General features: G+C 42.9%; 1 protein-coding gene and 1 pseudogene across 1 annotated transcript in view; one reads left to right on the top strand and one right to left on the bottom strand.

The window, feature by feature from the left end:
* Window positions 1-17420, top strand: part of OTUD7A (OTU deubiquitinase 7A) — a 75088-nt gene that overhangs the window by 18516 nt on the left and 39152 nt on the right. The window contains exons 3-5 of the mRNA XM_066636222.1: window positions 5513-5704; window positions 6606-6824; window positions 13239-13340. Of these exons, the coding sequence (XP_066492319.1) occupies window positions 5513-5704; window positions 6606-6824; window positions 13239-13340 (513 nt within the window). The remainder of the gene's footprint in view (window positions 1-5512; window positions 5705-6605; window positions 6825-13238; window positions 13341-17420) is intronic.
* On the bottom strand, window positions 10456-10572 carry LOC136659534 (5S ribosomal RNA; annotated as a pseudogene).

The following is a 17420-nucleotide window of genomic DNA, read 5'->3' as shown; positions in this document are numbered from 1 at the left end:
TATCTTGCAGGCAAAGAACATTTCCTCTGCTGTTGCCATCAGAGAGAAATACCCTGCTTCGGGAAATTTTTATCTCAGGCCGCTGCACTTCCTTTCAGTTGTGTCACAGATATCCAAACTGAGATTATTTGGCAACACTGAGAAATTGAGTGTACCAGACCTTAATGTTTGTAGCTCACCAGCAAGTGCAACAGTCCTGAGACCATGCTGCTTTGTAAAGGGTTGTTCAAGCTTAACAACCAAGTCACTTTGTTATTTAGAATTCACAGTATGTATAAAATATGCATCCAGGGATAATTGGCTGAAGTACAGACCCCATTAAAGCAAAGCAGATTTGCGTAAAAGGTGGTTCGTCGGTGTAATCGTTAAGAATGACTGAGACCTACCTAGCTCCTGCCAAACTCCTCTTCCTTGAAAGCCAACTATTGGTAGTACTGTAATATGCTGGGTAGCAGAAGCTTTTATCACAGAGTCATTAGTATGATGTGAAGCATACTGGTCCATTTTCAGAGCTAAATTAATAGGTGCTGTAAAATAGTAATGTAAGTAGTGCTTGGAAGCTTTCTGCTCAGTTCCCCCCCCCCCCATCAACAATAACTGCAGTTCTTAGATCCAGGTTGACAGAAGGTTTATATTCAGTTTCGTAGCATACGTTCATTCTTTTCTGTAAAAAGTTAGTTGCAATATTAAGTAAGACTTTATGAAGAATTTTTCACTGTCTCCCTTTATTGCAACCGCCATATCTTTCTGTTGAATCTCATTTTCCTCTTTCTTATCTACAACTAAGTTAACTGATTGCTTTGTGTAGAAAATATGACTGATCTGTTAACATCTGTCATGCTAATTCCGGCCATAAACACAATTTTGTTATTGTTGTCTTGAGCACTTGTTGCACCTTTTGTAAGCATCTCTTAGGATATCAGTTCCCAAACTTCTCAGAGGGCGGTGGGAATGCTGTGAGTTGTTGCGAGGGCAGAGCAAGTGGGAGGTGGCCCCATTGGAGCTGCAGTAGTTGCAGTGCTGCAGGGACCCAGGGATATTTTTACCTGTGAATTCACCTGGGGGTGTCCTGAAGCCTCCTGGAGGCTCGCAGCACACTCTGCTCCACATGGCTGCACTGAGCTAGGGGACGAGATGGCAGTATCCAGCTTCAAATGACCCACCAAAAATCAAGTCACAACCCACCAGTGGGTCCAGACCTACAGTTTGGGAACCACTGCTCTACAACATGCTGGGTTCTCATCAGCAAGCGAGTCAGTGAGGAAGAGGTTACCTAAAGATAGAAAATTGGAAATAGGCTATGATTTAATGAAGTTACCTAGGTTACTTTGCCCATTGAGTCAGTCTAAATAGGAACATAATTTTTTAAAAAGAAACGAAATATAATCAAGGCTGGAAAGATTCTAGGTACCTGAATATCTGATGCTAGCTAGTGGTTTGCAAACCAATCCATCTTAGACTGAATCTTTTCAACTGTTCTGAAGGATTCTTGGTCAACTCCTTGATCTTGTTCTAACTATCTAAAACATGGAAGAATTCAGCCTGGAGGAGCGCCTCTCCATTGCTAGCCATACTGTTTGTTAATTTCTCCTACCTTTGTCTCCTTCCCCAAATTGAAAAGTTGCAAAAGCAATTGGAAATGACAGCTGTGGGGCGCTTGCAACATCTGAGGGCTCTCCTATGTTTTTAGCACTCTACCTGGAAAGCTTCTGAGCATACTTAGATCTTCCTTTGTCAACAGGAACTTTGGGAATTGTTATATTTATCCCTACAGGTCAATGAGGGATGAGGTAACTGTTCATTTGTTTATAAAGCAGCACTTCCCAGCATCTGCAATGCATTAATAGGAACGTAAGAACCCTGCTGGATCAAACAAAAGGTCCATCCATTTAGTGGCAGACCTATATTTTGGGGGCCCCGAAGTTTGAACTGTTACAGGGGGTCCCTTTGCACCCAGCAACAAAGTCCGAGTAACCATGTTATCTTCTTCAATGGAGTTTTTCCAGCACAGCCAACTTTCCAGAACAGCGACACTCCACCTTTACAACCCTGTGCTACTGACTTTCAAACATTGTACAGTATACTTCCACAATCCCAGGTATAACCTAATTATCCACTGATTTTTTACCTGCGGTTTTATCTCAAGGAGATGAGAAGTTTCCTTTAAAGGAAAACAGTTGTTTATCAATAGCCTTGTTAATGCAAAAGAGGGCAGCCGGCTGACAATCCATCCGTCATTCTCTCTCCAAGCATGTAGAACAGCTTCACTCCAATACAAGTGAGCCCTCCCTTCCACCTGAGCATGTGAAAGAAAGATAATTACTTTGCTGTGGGTGAAGGGAGGGGTCAATGGCTGGGAGTGAAGCCTTTCTGAGCACCTGGAGAGAGACTGATTGATGGATTGTCTGCCTAATGCCTCTGTCTTACATCACAAAAGCTGTTTTTAAATCACCTAGCAAGGGACTTTGTCTTTAAATGGATTTGCTTCTGGGTACTGAACCCTCGTGAATAACGAGACTCAACCTGTATACAACAAAAAATAAATCAATTTGAGTCATGTGATTATTACACTATATTATTAATATTATTTTTTTTAAAACCTCTGCATTCAGTAGACCCCAAATTTTTTTAGCAATGTGTACTAAAGTTGCTTCTGGGTCCCCTCTGAGATTTGGGGCCCTGAAGCTTAAGCTTCATTAGTTTCATAGTAAATCAATCTCTGCATCCTTTCCAGTACCCTATCTTGCACAGTAGCTAACAAAATACTTCTGGGAAGTCCACAAACAGAAGGTATATCTCTCTCTGACTTTTGTGCCCCTACAGTTGATACTGTCTCTGAACAAGAGGTAGCATATGACTAATAGCCATTGACAGACTTGTCCTCACTCCTTGCAGAGTGAAGACTCTAAGGGCACAATCCTGAGGTCCCCTTGGACCAACACAAGTCCCTTACACTGGACCCAGTACAGTCAAAAATGTGCTATAAAGCACTTTCACACCAACTTGTGAATTGGGGAGGCCAGCTTTTGAGGATGTGCATTAGCCACCCTGCACTGGAGTAAGCCCCAGGATCAGTAAGTTTGTGCCAGCCTGGAAAGGGTGCTTGGTGTGTGTGGGGAGGGTGGGAGGGAGGCGTTTTGTGGCAGTGGGGCAGGCAGGGGTAGGCCCATTGGTGGGTGGCAGGAAATCAGGAGTGGGGCCAGGCTGTGTTTTGAACACTTTCCCAATTCCACAGTCTCTAGTTACTGCCAGCTAGAAATCTGAAATATTTTCACATATTTTCAATATATTTCACAGTTAATGACTAAGGGCGCAATCCTAACCCACTTTCCAGAACCGACATAAGGGCAATGCAGCTCTGAGGTTAGGGAACAAACTTCCCCATACTTTGAGGAGGCGTCTGTGAGTGCCACCCGACTGCAGGATGCAGCACATGCCCCATTGGCACAGCTATGCCAGTGCTGGAAAGTTGGTTAGGATTTGGGCCTAAAAGCCCAATCCTGAGCTTGACGCAGCAGCTTACCCGGAAGAAAGCCCCCTTCTCCCGAGGTGCTGCAGGATGCGGCGGCAGCCATTTTTGGTGCCCCTGAAGCTGCACACCATGGGAGCTCAGGATTGGGCTGTAAGAGCCCAATTCTATCCTCCCCCCACCACCGGTGCAGCCGTGCCAAAAATGGACATGCTGTTTCCGGTGGGAGGTTTTTAATCCCCTTACCCCTGTGTAAGCTAGTGATTTTGCTAGCAAAGTCCAAGGAGAGAAAGGGGGCAGGGAAGCAGTGAAAATGGAGGGTAGGATCTGGTGCATGCCATCACTGCTGGATCCACCCCCTCCTGCAACCTGCAGGCAGAAACATATGAAGCTGTGTCAGACTATTGGTTCATCTTGCCTAGGATTTGTCTATATTGACTGGCAGCAGCTCTCTGTGGTTTCAGACATAAATCTTTCTTAGCCCTACCTGGAGATGCCGTGGATCAAACCTGGGACCCTCTGCATGCAAAATCTGCTCTACCACTGAGCTAAAATTCCCTCACTATGAAGATTCATTTGACATACTAACTAGGTTGAGGGCCAGATCCTACAGTGATTTTGAGCGAACAGATAGTTTAGTGCTGTGTGTTCTTGGAACAAAACCCATCTGTCTACGTTGTATAGGCCTCTGATGCCATTATATTTGACTCTGTTTTCCCTCTTCCTAATCAGACTTCTAGTGTGTAAAATTTGCTCTCTTGTTTTAGAAATCTTTAATTTGAAAATAAAACCCTTTGGACTGATTAGACTTGCGTGCTGTATGCTGTGTTTGAATTAAACACAGTCATTCTCCAATCCTATTCTTTTTAATCATTTGATAACAGGTATTTAGCTGCAGTACTTCTCTTGTACATTGGCAAATTAAAGTATAGAAAGCCTTTTAGTTGTATTCTGTAGTCATGACAGTGTGAATAGTGTATGTCCAAAATAGATTTGTTCAAAACATTTTGGAGAAGAGAAGAATGATTTAGGTCTGAACAATTTAGGGGATAATTAACACTTTAATTGTTGCATTTTTGTTGAGGTGATGCTAATAAACTAAATGATAAAGGGCAAATGTGACTATAATGTTTTGTTTTAGCATATAAATGAAGCTATTTTCACTCTAGAACAGAACCATTTAAACTACCTGTAATTTGGTCAGGGCACAAACAAAATTCTGCTGAAGTTAATGCATGAGATTGTATTGTAGTGTATACTTAACTTTAAAGGACTGCCTTTTCCCACATTAACCTGCCTGTTGAGTACAATGATCTTCAGAGGCCTTTCTCCATAGTGCCATCAACTTCTCAGGTTAGGCAAGTAGGTAGCAGAGACAGGACCTTTTTGGGGCTGATGCCCAATACAAAACTTTCCCTATACCAATTCCTTGTTTTTAATGTTGGTGTGAGCTGCCTTGAAGGCCTTTGCTCAGAAAGACTATCTATATGTATGTCTATATCTTTATCTCTGTAGATAATTTATGAAGTCACAGCTGCCTTGTGTATATGACTGTGTCTCTTTTTATATTATAAAAAAAATTGTCATGTGGTGTTAAAAGCAGGAATAATTGGTACAACTTGGTCAATACTTGATCAACTACTTTTGTTTTTGTTTGAGCTGTAAAATATCCAGCTCTGCTTTATAATGGTAGCAATTGTGAAGTAGGTGGACAACCGATATGAGTTCATGGTCTCACTAAAACTAGGAGTTCTACGACTGACATCAGTTAAAGCAGAGCTTCCATAATAGTAGAAACTTCAAAAAGAGCCTGATTTGAATAGGGGTTCTCATAGTTTACCACAATGAGCTTCCTTAATAGGAAGAATATTGACCAAGTTTCTGCAAGCAAGTATTTAATGCGCATACATAACATGGAACTTTTTTATTCCAAAATATTAACCACTAGAAGTTCCATTGATTACTTCTGCATTCTGAAACAGTATAAATTCAAATCATTGTAAGCAAGTTGTTAAAACTGCTCCATTTTGCATTGTTTTTCAGGCAAAAACTGGGATTTGACTGCTGCCCTGAGCGATTATGAGCAGCTTAGACAAGTTCATACCGCCAACCTGCCCCAAGTGTTCAACGAAGGGAAGTACCCCAAGCCGCAGCAGGAAAGAGAGCCTGTGAACAGCCAGCAAGTGAACAAGAGTGAACGGCCATCTCTTCAGAGGCAGGATGATATTGCTCAAGGTACAGTGTGCATTCGCCTGTGAGCCTGTTAGGGGAAGGGACTCCTGGAGAAGGCCAGCTGATCAAGGACAGCAGCATCTAGTGGTTAGTGTGTGCTCACCCCTTCCTGCGCCCTGCTTTACTAGAAGAGCAGCCTCTTCTAGGTGTTTTGTTGTGGTGACAAGGATTGGGGCTATTTTGCATTTTGCTTGCTCTGTTAAAGCTGGAAGGTGAAACTTTGAATAATGGAATGGAATTGTTCATGATCTGCTGGTATCTGCTTGTTCAAAAAGTTGTGGTAACTTTCTGAACCAGAAGTCATTTTTTCTGTATGAAAACAATCCTACGTAAAACCAGTTTGGTGGTGTGTGTGTGTGTATGTGTGTTTTGTACATGGTCTGTGTCCCCAAGTTATTCAGCATCTTTCTTGGCTTTTCTAATGTGTATTAATGTGATAGTTTGCAAACATGGTTTCAAGGTTTCCAGTAGGATGTATTTTTGAACAGAGATATGGAATATGTAATTATTCCCTAAGTAAACACATAGGGAGTGCCAATTCTTCATGAGCTCATAGTCAAAGAGCTGGAATTCCATTTCTTTTTACATTGGGAACAGCAATGTAGGACAGATGTGAGAAGAGAAAGTTTGCGGCCATCAAGGTAAAGCGCATTGAGAATGCTCCAGTAGGATTTATTTTTGAACAGAGATATGGAATATGTAATTATTCCCTAAGTAAACACATAGGGAGTGCCAATTCTTCATGAGCTCATAGTCAAAGAGCTGGAATTCCATTTCTTTTTACATTGGGAACAGCAATGTAGGACAGATGTGAGAAGAGAAAGTTTGCGGCCATCAAGGTAAAGCGCATTGAGAATGCTCCCTTATTGTCACTTGACCTATCCTTTATTTTGTTCCTTCACAGAAAAGCGGCTCTCTAGAGGAATTTCTCATGCCAGCTCAGCAATAGTCTCCCTTGCTCGATCCCATGTGGCCAACGAATGCAACAGTGAACATTTCCCATTGGAGATGCCCATCTACACATTCCAGCTTCCTGATCTTAGTGTTTACAGTGAAGATTTCAGGAGCTTTATTGAGCGGGACTTGATTGAGCAGGCAACTATGGTTGCTCTGGAACAAGCAGGTGAATGTTTTATTTACTCAGTTTATATCTAGCTTTTCTCCCCAATGGGCACTCAAAGCAAAACATGAATCTTTTGGGGCCACACATTTTATTATGTTTCGATAGTGTCTGGAACTTCTTAGTGTCCGATTGAGGGCATCGGTTAAGTCCTTTCCAGGGAATTTCCAGCTTTGTCAAGAATCAGTTGACAGTTCCGTTGTCTATTGTGTGTGACTTTGGATCCAAAGAAGTACAATCAAACTCTGGAATAAGATTTTCCTTCTAAACAGAAGGAAAATGGCCACTGGTGCTCTTTTGCAAGCACTTAACAGCCCAATCCTGAGCTGCCTAGGGCGCAGGGCTGCTGTGGTGCCAAAAATGACTGCTGCTGCATCCTGCATGCTTCAGGCAGCAACCAGTGGCTCCTCCGGAGAAGGGGACTTTCATCCCTTTCCCCCAGGTAAACAGAGTAGCCTCACAATGGAGCTACTCGATTCGCCACCAACCCAAATGTCGGCAGTGAATCAAGAGCCTCCATGTAGGGCGTCGAGCCCAACACGGAGGCTCTGGTAGAGCAAAGCTCCACTGGTCCCGCCTCCCTCCCTCCCCACTCCCTTCCCCAGCACTCCTCCCCTGCCTTCTCCCCGCCTCCCCATAACACTTCCTCCCCGCCCTCTCCCTGCCTCCCCCCTCCCTGGAACACCTCCTCCCCGCCTCCCCCTTTCCGCTGCTTACCTCTCTGCTGCTCGGCGGCCTGCGTGACTGCCGAGCGGCGGAGGTTGGGTGCCCACCTGGTGGTAGCCCAGTGCTGGCCAGTGCTGAGTTACCACCGGCACTCGCCTGGCGGTAGGGCTCGCAAACGTGCCTTACGGCATATTTGTGACAGAGCCCGCCAGCGGTGAGCTGGCGTGCCAAGCCCAGGATTGGGCTCTAAGAGTTCAACCAGTGTTATAAGAGGTAGGTTATACATAGCAGCAACTGTTACCCTGCAGATGCCCGATCTCGTCTGATCTTGGAAGCTAAGCAGGGTCAGGCCTGGTTAGTACTTGGATGGGAGACTGCCTGGGAATACTAGGTGCTGTAGGCTTATACCATAGTCTTTCGAGACTGAAGGTTGCCAACTATATGTAGTAGTTACCTTGCTTCTGCTTGTTCACACATCATCTTTGAATTTGATTTCACTTTTCTCGCATAATATTCTGGCTAGTGCAAGCCCTCTGTGTTTACACAAACAGAAACAAAAGTGTTGGTATCCACACTTAAAATGCCAGTAGATTTCTTAATTGAAGGAACTGGCTTTGTCAGTCACTAAATTGGTATGAACTGAGCAAGGGGTTCCCCAAATTTATTTTGAATACAATTGAGGTGATTCTGCTTTATAGTCCTATTTTAAGGCCTGTTTTGACTTGACTAAGGGTCCAGTCCTGTCCAAATTTCCAGCACCGATGCAGCCACAATGCAGTCCCAAAGTAAGAGAACAAACATTCCCTTTCCAAGGAGGCATTTGAGAGTTCCCTCCCCAACTTCAGGATGCAGCACATGCCCTGTTTGCATGGCTGCACCACTGCTGAAAAGTTGGATAGGATTGGGCCCTCAATCTTATTTGTATTTTGTGTGCAGGGCTAACTTAAGGTTATCACCCATTTCTCTATTTCTTTTTAATATATCTAATCTTCCCTTTACCTTCAATTTTAAATTGTGAACTGAAGCTGATAAAAAGTTCTCAAGAGTATGCTTTGACGGTACCTCCAACTACAGTATCGTCAAACTGGAATAAGATTTTCTTAATAACTAATCTCCAGATGAATTTTTTGACAACCACATTCTATTAAATTGGATGTTATTTAATCTCCAGTTAGCTCTCTTGACCTGCAGCCTATTAATTTCCAATTGGAATACACTGAAGCACATCCTGCAGATTTCAGAGGGCCAAAGTTTGCATTCTGAGAGCTAGTTAGGATGTCATTTGAAAAAAGAAAGTGGTCGGTCCGAGAGCAGCAGTAAAGGTTTCCTGTTCACAACCCTTGCATCTAGTCATCTAATTCAGAGTACCTGTAGAGCAACTTTTACACAAAGATTGGGACCACTGTAAGTGTTTGCAGTGGCGATGGCACCTCTGGGATCATGCCACCACTGAAAAAAAAGTTTTTTTTTTTAAACATACCTGGGAGTGGCTATGGCACTCCAGTGCAGGGAAGCCATACCCCCTCTGCAGGCCTCCCCACACCTCAAAACAGCTCCCTATCATAACGGTGACCCACCTCTGGTTCTGAAGCACGGGGAGGCCCACAGAGGGGGCTGTAGGCTTCCCGCACTCTCCAGGGGGCCATAGCCACTCCCAGGTATGTTAAAAAAAATTTTTTTTCCTGGCAGTGGCACGATCGTGGAGGTGCCATCACTGCCGTCCACATGCCACCCCACGTCGCCACTCCCTTAAGGCGTAGCGGCTTGTTTCCGATTTCCTAGGGGTTGCTGGTGTGAGGGGTGACCTTACTGTAGAGTTGGGGACCACTGCTGGGAACCACTGCTGTAGGGTATGTATTAGGCTTAGATCAATAAACCAGTGGTTCCCAAACTTTTTAGCACTGAGACTCACTCTTTTAAATAACACTCTAACAGGACCAACTTAAGTTTATCAGACTTTTAAAAAAGGTCATCTAGAAAGAAATATTTATTTATTTATTTATTTATTTATTTATTTATTTATTTATGCTGCAATCCTATCCACACTTACCTGGAGTAAGCCCCATTGACTATAACAGGACTTACTTCTGAATAGACAAGCATAGGATTGGGCTATTTATTTATTTATTTATTTATTTATTTATTTATTTATTTATTTATTTATAATAACCTGAAAAAGACCCTTAAACATTTATCTCCCTATATTTACACACTCTTGCAAACTGCAGGAGCTCAGCTCTTTGCTGGGCAGTTAGTAGCTATCTTGCAAACTGAGCTGAGGTCTTTGCAGGGTAATTTGCAGCTGAGGTCTTTGCAGGGTAATTTGCAGCTACAGTAATTGATTTTGGAATAACCTTAGGGCTTGAGGCAGTTATCTGATCTTTCCATCACCCTTTGGCGGCCCACTAAAAATCAGGTCGGTACCAACCAGTGGGTCCTGACCCACAGTTTGGGAACGACTGCAGTAGACTTAGTGGAATGTAACCTAAATTCACCTGATATGATTTTTTATCTAACACAGCTGCTTAGCTTCCTGGTCCTTAACTGATCCAAGCAATGGCGATAAACACTAAGAGTCCAATCCTATTCTCTCCCCTCCCCCGTGCAACAGAAACAGGTATGCTGTATCCAGTGGAGGAGGGGGGAATTGGGAGACTTCAGCAGGGAAAGAGGATTTCCTTAGCCCCACGTAAACCTCCCAATTTGCAATGGGAATTTTCAGAATTTTTCAAGGAGTAGGCAAGGCTTCCTTGAAGCCAGCAGTCTCCAAACTGGGTACCACTGCACACCAAAAACAGCCTCCCTAGTGGACCAGAGCTTACCCTTTCACTAGGAAGCCTCTTAGTTTTTTATCTCCCCTAAACCAGCCAGCTGCGTCTCACCAGAAATCTGGGCACAACGCCTGCTGGGGCGACAGAACATGGAAGCAACTGGTTGGCAATCTTCAGTCTCGAAAGACTATGGTATAAGCCTACAGCACCCGGTATTCCCAGGCAGTCTCCCATCCAAGTACTAACCAGGCCTGACCCTGCTTAGCTTCCGAGATCAGAGGAGATCGGGCATGTGCAGGGTAACAGTTGCTGTCTAGCCAGTGCAAAGTTTGGAGTAGCTCCTGGAATGAAGATGAGAGGCTCCCCTGTGTAATAATATGCTGTGTTCACATGGTGGAGGGGTTAGCACAGACACCGGATCTGGCCTGGATCCAAGGGGCCTGCTCTAAGCCAGCATAATGAATTGGATGGGGCGTGCACTGACAATAAAAAAGTATAGACTTCCTCTAGTCCCAAGGCCTCTTGCCATCAGTCCTGCTTCTGAAACTATGTTACTAGCCAGGCATGTGCTCTCTAGGCAGGCACTCGGCACCACATATATTTTTATGCATGCATGTTTCTTAGCAGGCCTCAAATAAAAAATGTTGTCGGGTAACAGCACCAAGGTTTCTGACCTAGAAAATACGTTTTGCCACGTCATAGGAAAAAAATGGGCCTTGCTTGTGCAATTGTTCTGTCAAACTCCATTTCAAGGTAAAGTCTGCTCAGAAATGTAACAGTCCCTTTTGTCTTGTTAACTTGGCTATTGTTTTCACGATGCAACTCCTCTCAAGAAATGTATGGATATTGTATGGATTTTATGAATCACCTTTAAGCCACACTTTTGATTTAACTTTTATCACCTACTTTGTTGCCAGAATGCATGCTCTCCTCTGCATGGAGCAGGTGATGTGTGCTCTGTGAAATAACAACCTAAGAAAGGATATGCTAAAAATGAGAACATGTTATTTCCAATTTTATCTCTCCCAGAGGCAGTCCAACACACTTCAAATTATGCTTCCCAAGTGCATTTCTAATTTAGATTTAATAAGACTGGTTGGGAATCTGAAGTGCTGATTGAATACATGTGGAGATTACTATGTGATTTTAATAACCTAGACTATTAATAATTGTTTTTACAATTAATACAGTTTCACTAGGGTCTGTTTTTGTTTGCATCCCTTTTATCCCATTGTATTGCTTAATGAAGCTAATCATGAATTAAAACCATGCAGCTGACAGGTGAATCAGGTAAATCAAGAATGAAACCATTCACTTTCTGGCAGCCTTACATTACTGGTATTGCAGTGTGATCTTTTCAGAACAAGAGTCTGGTAGTGAGTATTGGGAAGAAAAAATCCAATATGGTAGCCAGTAGTGAATCTGAGGAAATAGTTTATGGCATTGTGATACAAGTAGAGAGGGCTACAGACCAGAAGATCTATTGTGGCACTAAGTGCCCAATCCTATCCACTTTTCCAGTGCCACAATGCAGCCCCAAGGTAAGGGAACATGCACCCTTACCTTGACTGCCCACCTTGTTGACTGTGCACCACCACCACAGGATACAGCACATGTCCATTGGCACAGCTGCATTGATGCTGAAAAGTTGGATAGGATTGGTCCCTAAGAAAAAGAATGCAATAAATCTAAAGAGTTGGGGCTGGGTTTTGAAAGTCACAGATTAATCCGTTCAAAGATGGGGAAAGAGACAGCAGCAAAAACCAAGCTAGAGATGAGATACAAGAATGAAGGCAGGAGAGTTTGTTTAGAAGAAAAAATAAGCAAGCTGTATAGACAGCAACAATGTCTATCACTAATATTTAAAACCAATCGCAGATATCACATACCTTGCCCAGAAGGCTTACAGACTTAGGGCTGAGTTACACTTTTGTGGCAAGAGGTTTTAGCACATGTTTTAGCACCAATGTTGCAGTGGTAAACGCTGAAAAATGTGAAGCAGTAACACATGACAAGCACTTTTGCCACATAAAGAGTGAACCCTTAGTAACTAAGCTCTGTGCTCTTCCCAATTTTTGTCTTGTCCATACAACTAAGTAGCGAGGAAGAGGTGAACTGATAATAAAATGATAATTGTTTTGTGGATCAAGAGAAGATTGTGCCATGCAGGCTTGATGTATTTCCCAGATAAAAAATTACCACAATGATCACTCTGCTGTTAGTCTGATCATAGTGGAGATTGCCACAGAATAATCAATATGGACTCAAGAGAAAAGGTCACAGAGAGTTTATAATAACCTTCCTTGTGGTCTGAGATTAATCCGTGCATAGGGTATGCAGAATGATACAAGCACAAGAAGTATCTACATTTAAAACATGTACTTATTTTGAATTTAATTAATGTGGTGCTTAAATACTTTGGCTTACATGATCTTGCCACAATCTTATCTTCTTCCAACGTTGTTTTGTGAATATCACAGGAAGATTTCTTTGGTTGGAAATGTACTTTCCGTGGGCTCTGAAATACCCCTGAATTGAACCCTTGTTACATATTTTCATGCTATAAATTACCTTAGCTCAATATAGTGCTCTGTGCTATGGCCACAATCCAACCATGTGTAAGCCCTTGCATCCCACTGATTTCACTGGGAAAGATTTAAACATGTGCTTAACTCTCCCAGAAGCGGAGCTGGCGTGGCGCGGTAAGGATGGCATGCTCAGCACCATGCCGTGTAAGTGGCCCTTTCCCCTCGGCATCGAAGCCATTCAAGGCAGTGATGGGACATTGCCGTCTCTGCCCCCAATGGCTCCGACACCAAGGGGAGGGGCCATGTACATGGTGTATTGTGGAGTGTGCCTTACTTACTGCGCTGCCTCCCCCAACTCAACTTCTGAACTCTTCAATATCAGCAGATCTTAGAAGTGCTCTACTTTGGCTGGATAGTGCACTATATTTCTAATGAATCCATCCTTTTTTCAGGTCGTCTTAACTGGTGGTCCACAGTGTGTACAAGTTGTAAACGGCTTCTTCCATTGGCAACAACAGGTGATGGAAACTGCCTGTTACATGCTGCTTCTCTAGGTAGGTCTTCCACTTCTGATGCCATAAAATAAAAGGAGGCACACTCCGAAAATATCCAGAAAACAGAATATAATAGAATTTAATATTTTAAACATGTGTCTTGATAGGCCTAATGCATTTCAGGAAGTTGCCTTTGGGGCACAAACAACATTTCAGCAACATGGATTCCCTGATCAGGATATCCCAGCTTGTGGGAATCCATGCTGGGATTCCCCCCCCCCCACACACACACTTTTTTTTGTACCCAGAGGAATGCAATTTACTGAAAATATTGTGCCTAAAGAGACACATTTTTAAATATTAAAATTCTCTTTTTATATTATGTTCTCTTTTTGGTGCCCATTGGGAATTCTTTTTTCGTTTCTGCTGATCTGGATCCCATCCCTTATTCCTTCACTTCTGGTACTGCAATGATTCCAAATGGCTACACAACTATTTATTTTTCTTTTAATACTTCTGTTTCACTTTTCCTCTTCAAAAGAAAAACGCACCATCTCTGTAGACAGGACTGGAAGTGATAAGACTTCAGAATGTCTGAAAGGCTATTAAAAAAGTTCCTTTTTCCCCATTGTGGACATCTATACAAAAGTCCAGCACAGCCTAGGAAAATGTACATTGATCAAAAGCTGAGAGATCCAACTCATTGATCATCAACTGCCTTACCAGACAGGAGATCACTGTCACTCAGTCACAGTTCCCAGTCTGTAAACAGGGCAGTTGTGACCTGCCATAGATGGTTGTTGTGTCAGTGAAATATGGAATTACCTGTCTTTAGATTTGAAGATGGGGACGAAATTGAAATAAAATGCTGCTATTTATTTCATTTATTTTGGCTACGTAACTGGTCAGTGTGATGGACGACAAAAGTTTTACCAGCTTGCTGGCTAAGAAGAAGGTACAAAAATGAATTAAACTTTTGACCTAGGTTCATCATTCGTAAAATGCCCAGTCTTTACAGCCTGAGGGAGGCAACAATTTCATTTATTTTAATAGAACTGTAGCTCCCTCCAAACCAGTGTTGAAGGCTCAGACTTGAGAACATTTGGTGTTCATCTTAAATTTACATCCATTTTCAGACCTCATGCAGCCATGTCACTTTTTGCTAACAGTTTATGGTTTAATTGCAGTCTTGTAACAATTAAACCGGTTTAAAAAGTGGCATCAACGTATCACAAAATTGAGGCTGCTATTGAGTCAATCTGAAGTCAGATTTGTGGCTTTTCCAAAGTAAGTGTTGTTGGTTCAGAGCTACGGGGAAAAAAAGGTTTAATTTATATATTGATATCATAATGCTATTATCCGTTTACTGGAAACGCCTTCTCCTAAGAACAAAGGTATTAAAGAGGATCATTTAAAAATGATTCATTGATAAAAATAATCAGAGATAAAGTCAAAGTCTCTTGTGCAACTGACTAATTTCTCTTGATTGCTAATATTTTATTATTTTATTTAAAATAGTTTGTGCCACTCTTCTCCCAGGGAGAGCAGCTTACAAAAATGAAACAGAGCGGTGAATTAAAACAAAATAAATGTTGTAAAAGTAAATAACAAAACTAAATTGAAAGTATTATATTGTCTGATAAAATATCTGACCCACGAGTGTCAAACATAAGGCCCAGGGGCTGAATGCAGCCCACGGAAGCTTTTTATCCAACCCTCAGGTTCTCAGCAGCTGAGCAGTGCTGAGATGTTATTGCTAAAAGGGCAGCCTACATGAAAATTGGCTCTCTCATGTCTTGAATAACGACATCACTTCCTGCCTAATGACATCACTTCCAGCCCTCAGCAGGCATCATGAATGCTGTTAGGCCCTTGGCTGAAACGAGTTTGACACCCCTGATCTAACCCTTAGCCTTCCACTCAAAAACCAGGAGAAAGAGATGACCTTTGCAGCCCTTTCTATACATGACAGTCAATGCAGTCCTATACATGTTTACTCATAAGTAAGCCTTACTATGTTCAGTAAAGCTTAGGGCACAATCCTCTGCATGTCTACTCAGAAGTAAGTCCTATTGTGTTCAGTAGGGCTTACTCTCAGGAAGGTGTGGCCAGGGTTGCAGCCTTATTCCCTTGTAATTGTATTTAGGATTGCAGCCTAAAAAAACAAACCTAAAGAGGAAGATCATTCTGTGACCTTGGAGTGATTGCTGCAAAGACCTTGAATCCGACTTCTACAGTTCTTCTTCAATGCACTACCACAGCAGGCATAGGGACTCATATGGGGGGAGATGGTTTCCATATGCTTTTAACGTTCATTTTATTTACAATATTTATATCCTGCCTTTCTCCAAGAAAGACTCAAGGGGATTTACAGCAGCAATTAAGAGCATTAATAAACAATAATAAAGCAACCAATTAACAGCAAATATAATTAAACCAACTGTCAGAACAGGAAAGCTTTCTAACTAATCAGGAAAGCTGTTGTGTGTGAGGGTGGTTAGGGACTCATAGGAGGCTCAAACAAGCTGGTGGAAAAGCTCTACAAAAACACAGGCAGGGAGGGTGCCAGCTGGACCTCCTGTATCAGGGAGTTTCATAAAGTGGGAGCCACCACAAACAAGGTTTTCTTAAGTCACTACCAACTGAGTTCTGATGGCAGTGGAACACACAAGAGAATCGCCCCAGATGATCTCAGGGATGGGCTGGTGATTCTTAAGGTCCCAAAGAGTTAAGCTTTAAAGATTGTAATTTTGTGGTGGGCCATGGTCAGAAACAGGATTGATCCTGTATCCTGTTTCTCGCCACAACCCACCATCTAACAAAATTAGTTCCATCTAACTTTAGCCTGATCCAACAGGGCTCTTTTGTTCTTAACCATGTTGAATCAGGTCCAGAAGTATACTGGCAACCAATGCAGCTGGAGCAAACAGGCCACATCTCATTTTCATCTGGAAAGTGCTTTTCTGTTTTGAGTTTGCCTTAACAAGAGCCCTGTGACTTGAGTTCACCTTCACAAGAGCCCTGTGACTTAGCTCACTATTGTTTCCATTTTAGAGGTGGAGAATTGAGGCTGAGAGAGGATGGGTGCACAACTGGCCCATGACAGAGATAGTACTTATAACATATCCTCCAAGATCAAAGTTAGGCGCCCCCCTACCAGATCAAATGCATCTTAATAAATGGGGTATTCCATTTTCTATAATATAGTCAAGACATTTGGACTTGCTTCTTCTGGAACAAAGATATATAGGGCAAGGAGCGGGCAACCCAATCCTATCTGACCCTGGCACCCAGAAGATCAGTGGCACCGAAATGGAGCCCACTGTATCCTATGGGTGCCAGGCAGCCCCTAGAGTCTCCTCACAGAAAGGGAGCATTTGCTGTCTTTCCCCAGATAATGGCGCCGCAGCCCCATTGGGTCTTCTCGGATCTGCGCCTGCTATTGAGTGGGTGTTGAACCAAAGAATCCTGTGTCAGACTACCTGGGCCAGGAGGGAGGATAGAATATGGCGGCAGAGACTGCTGCCATCTCCGCCCTCCTCCTGGGTCTGATCCGCCCCATCCCCACTCAGTTCCACACTCCCCTGCCCCAAAATGCCTCAGCGTTGGCTGGCAAGATTTCTTACTGCTGACCGCTCTCCGGAGGTATCTTCTGGTGCTGAGGCCCAGCTCAAGCAGTAGGAGCGCACTAGAGCATGATAGGATTGGGCCCTAAGAATAATGAGAAGTGATCCACAGCTGTTGACACAATTATAGCCCAGTTCTAACCATGTTTACTCTGTAATAAATTGCAGTGTTTTTTTCCATGGGATTTACTTCCAAGTATGTATGTTCAAAATTGCAACTTGAATGTTCTGATTTTTTTCTTTATTTTCATCAAGGTTATTATCTGGAGTATCTTGTAAACTGTAAGCTGTATTTTTAGGATCCAAATAGTGTGTTTATCCCTCTTGTGGGAGACAGCAAGTCTTTAGATCCTGGGATTATTACCAAACAGCCCCTAGTGATTGTTAGCAGTTTGATAACTCTGAGTAGAACTCCAGCTTTCTAAAGCTGAAATCAAGAGCATTTGGTTACCTCTAGCAAGTCAGGAGTCTAGGTTGGATTACATGCCAGTACAACCAAGCACTAGAGTCATTT

The sequence above is a fragment of the Tiliqua scincoides genome, chromosome 8 (assembly GCF_035046505.1).
Source record: "Tiliqua scincoides isolate rTilSci1 chromosome 8, rTilSci1.hap2, whole genome shotgun sequence".
NCBI classification, from domain to species: domain Eukaryota; kingdom Metazoa; phylum Chordata; class Lepidosauria; order Squamata; family Scincidae; genus Tiliqua; species Tiliqua scincoides.
This window is presented reverse-complemented; position numbering and strand designations above follow the sequence as displayed.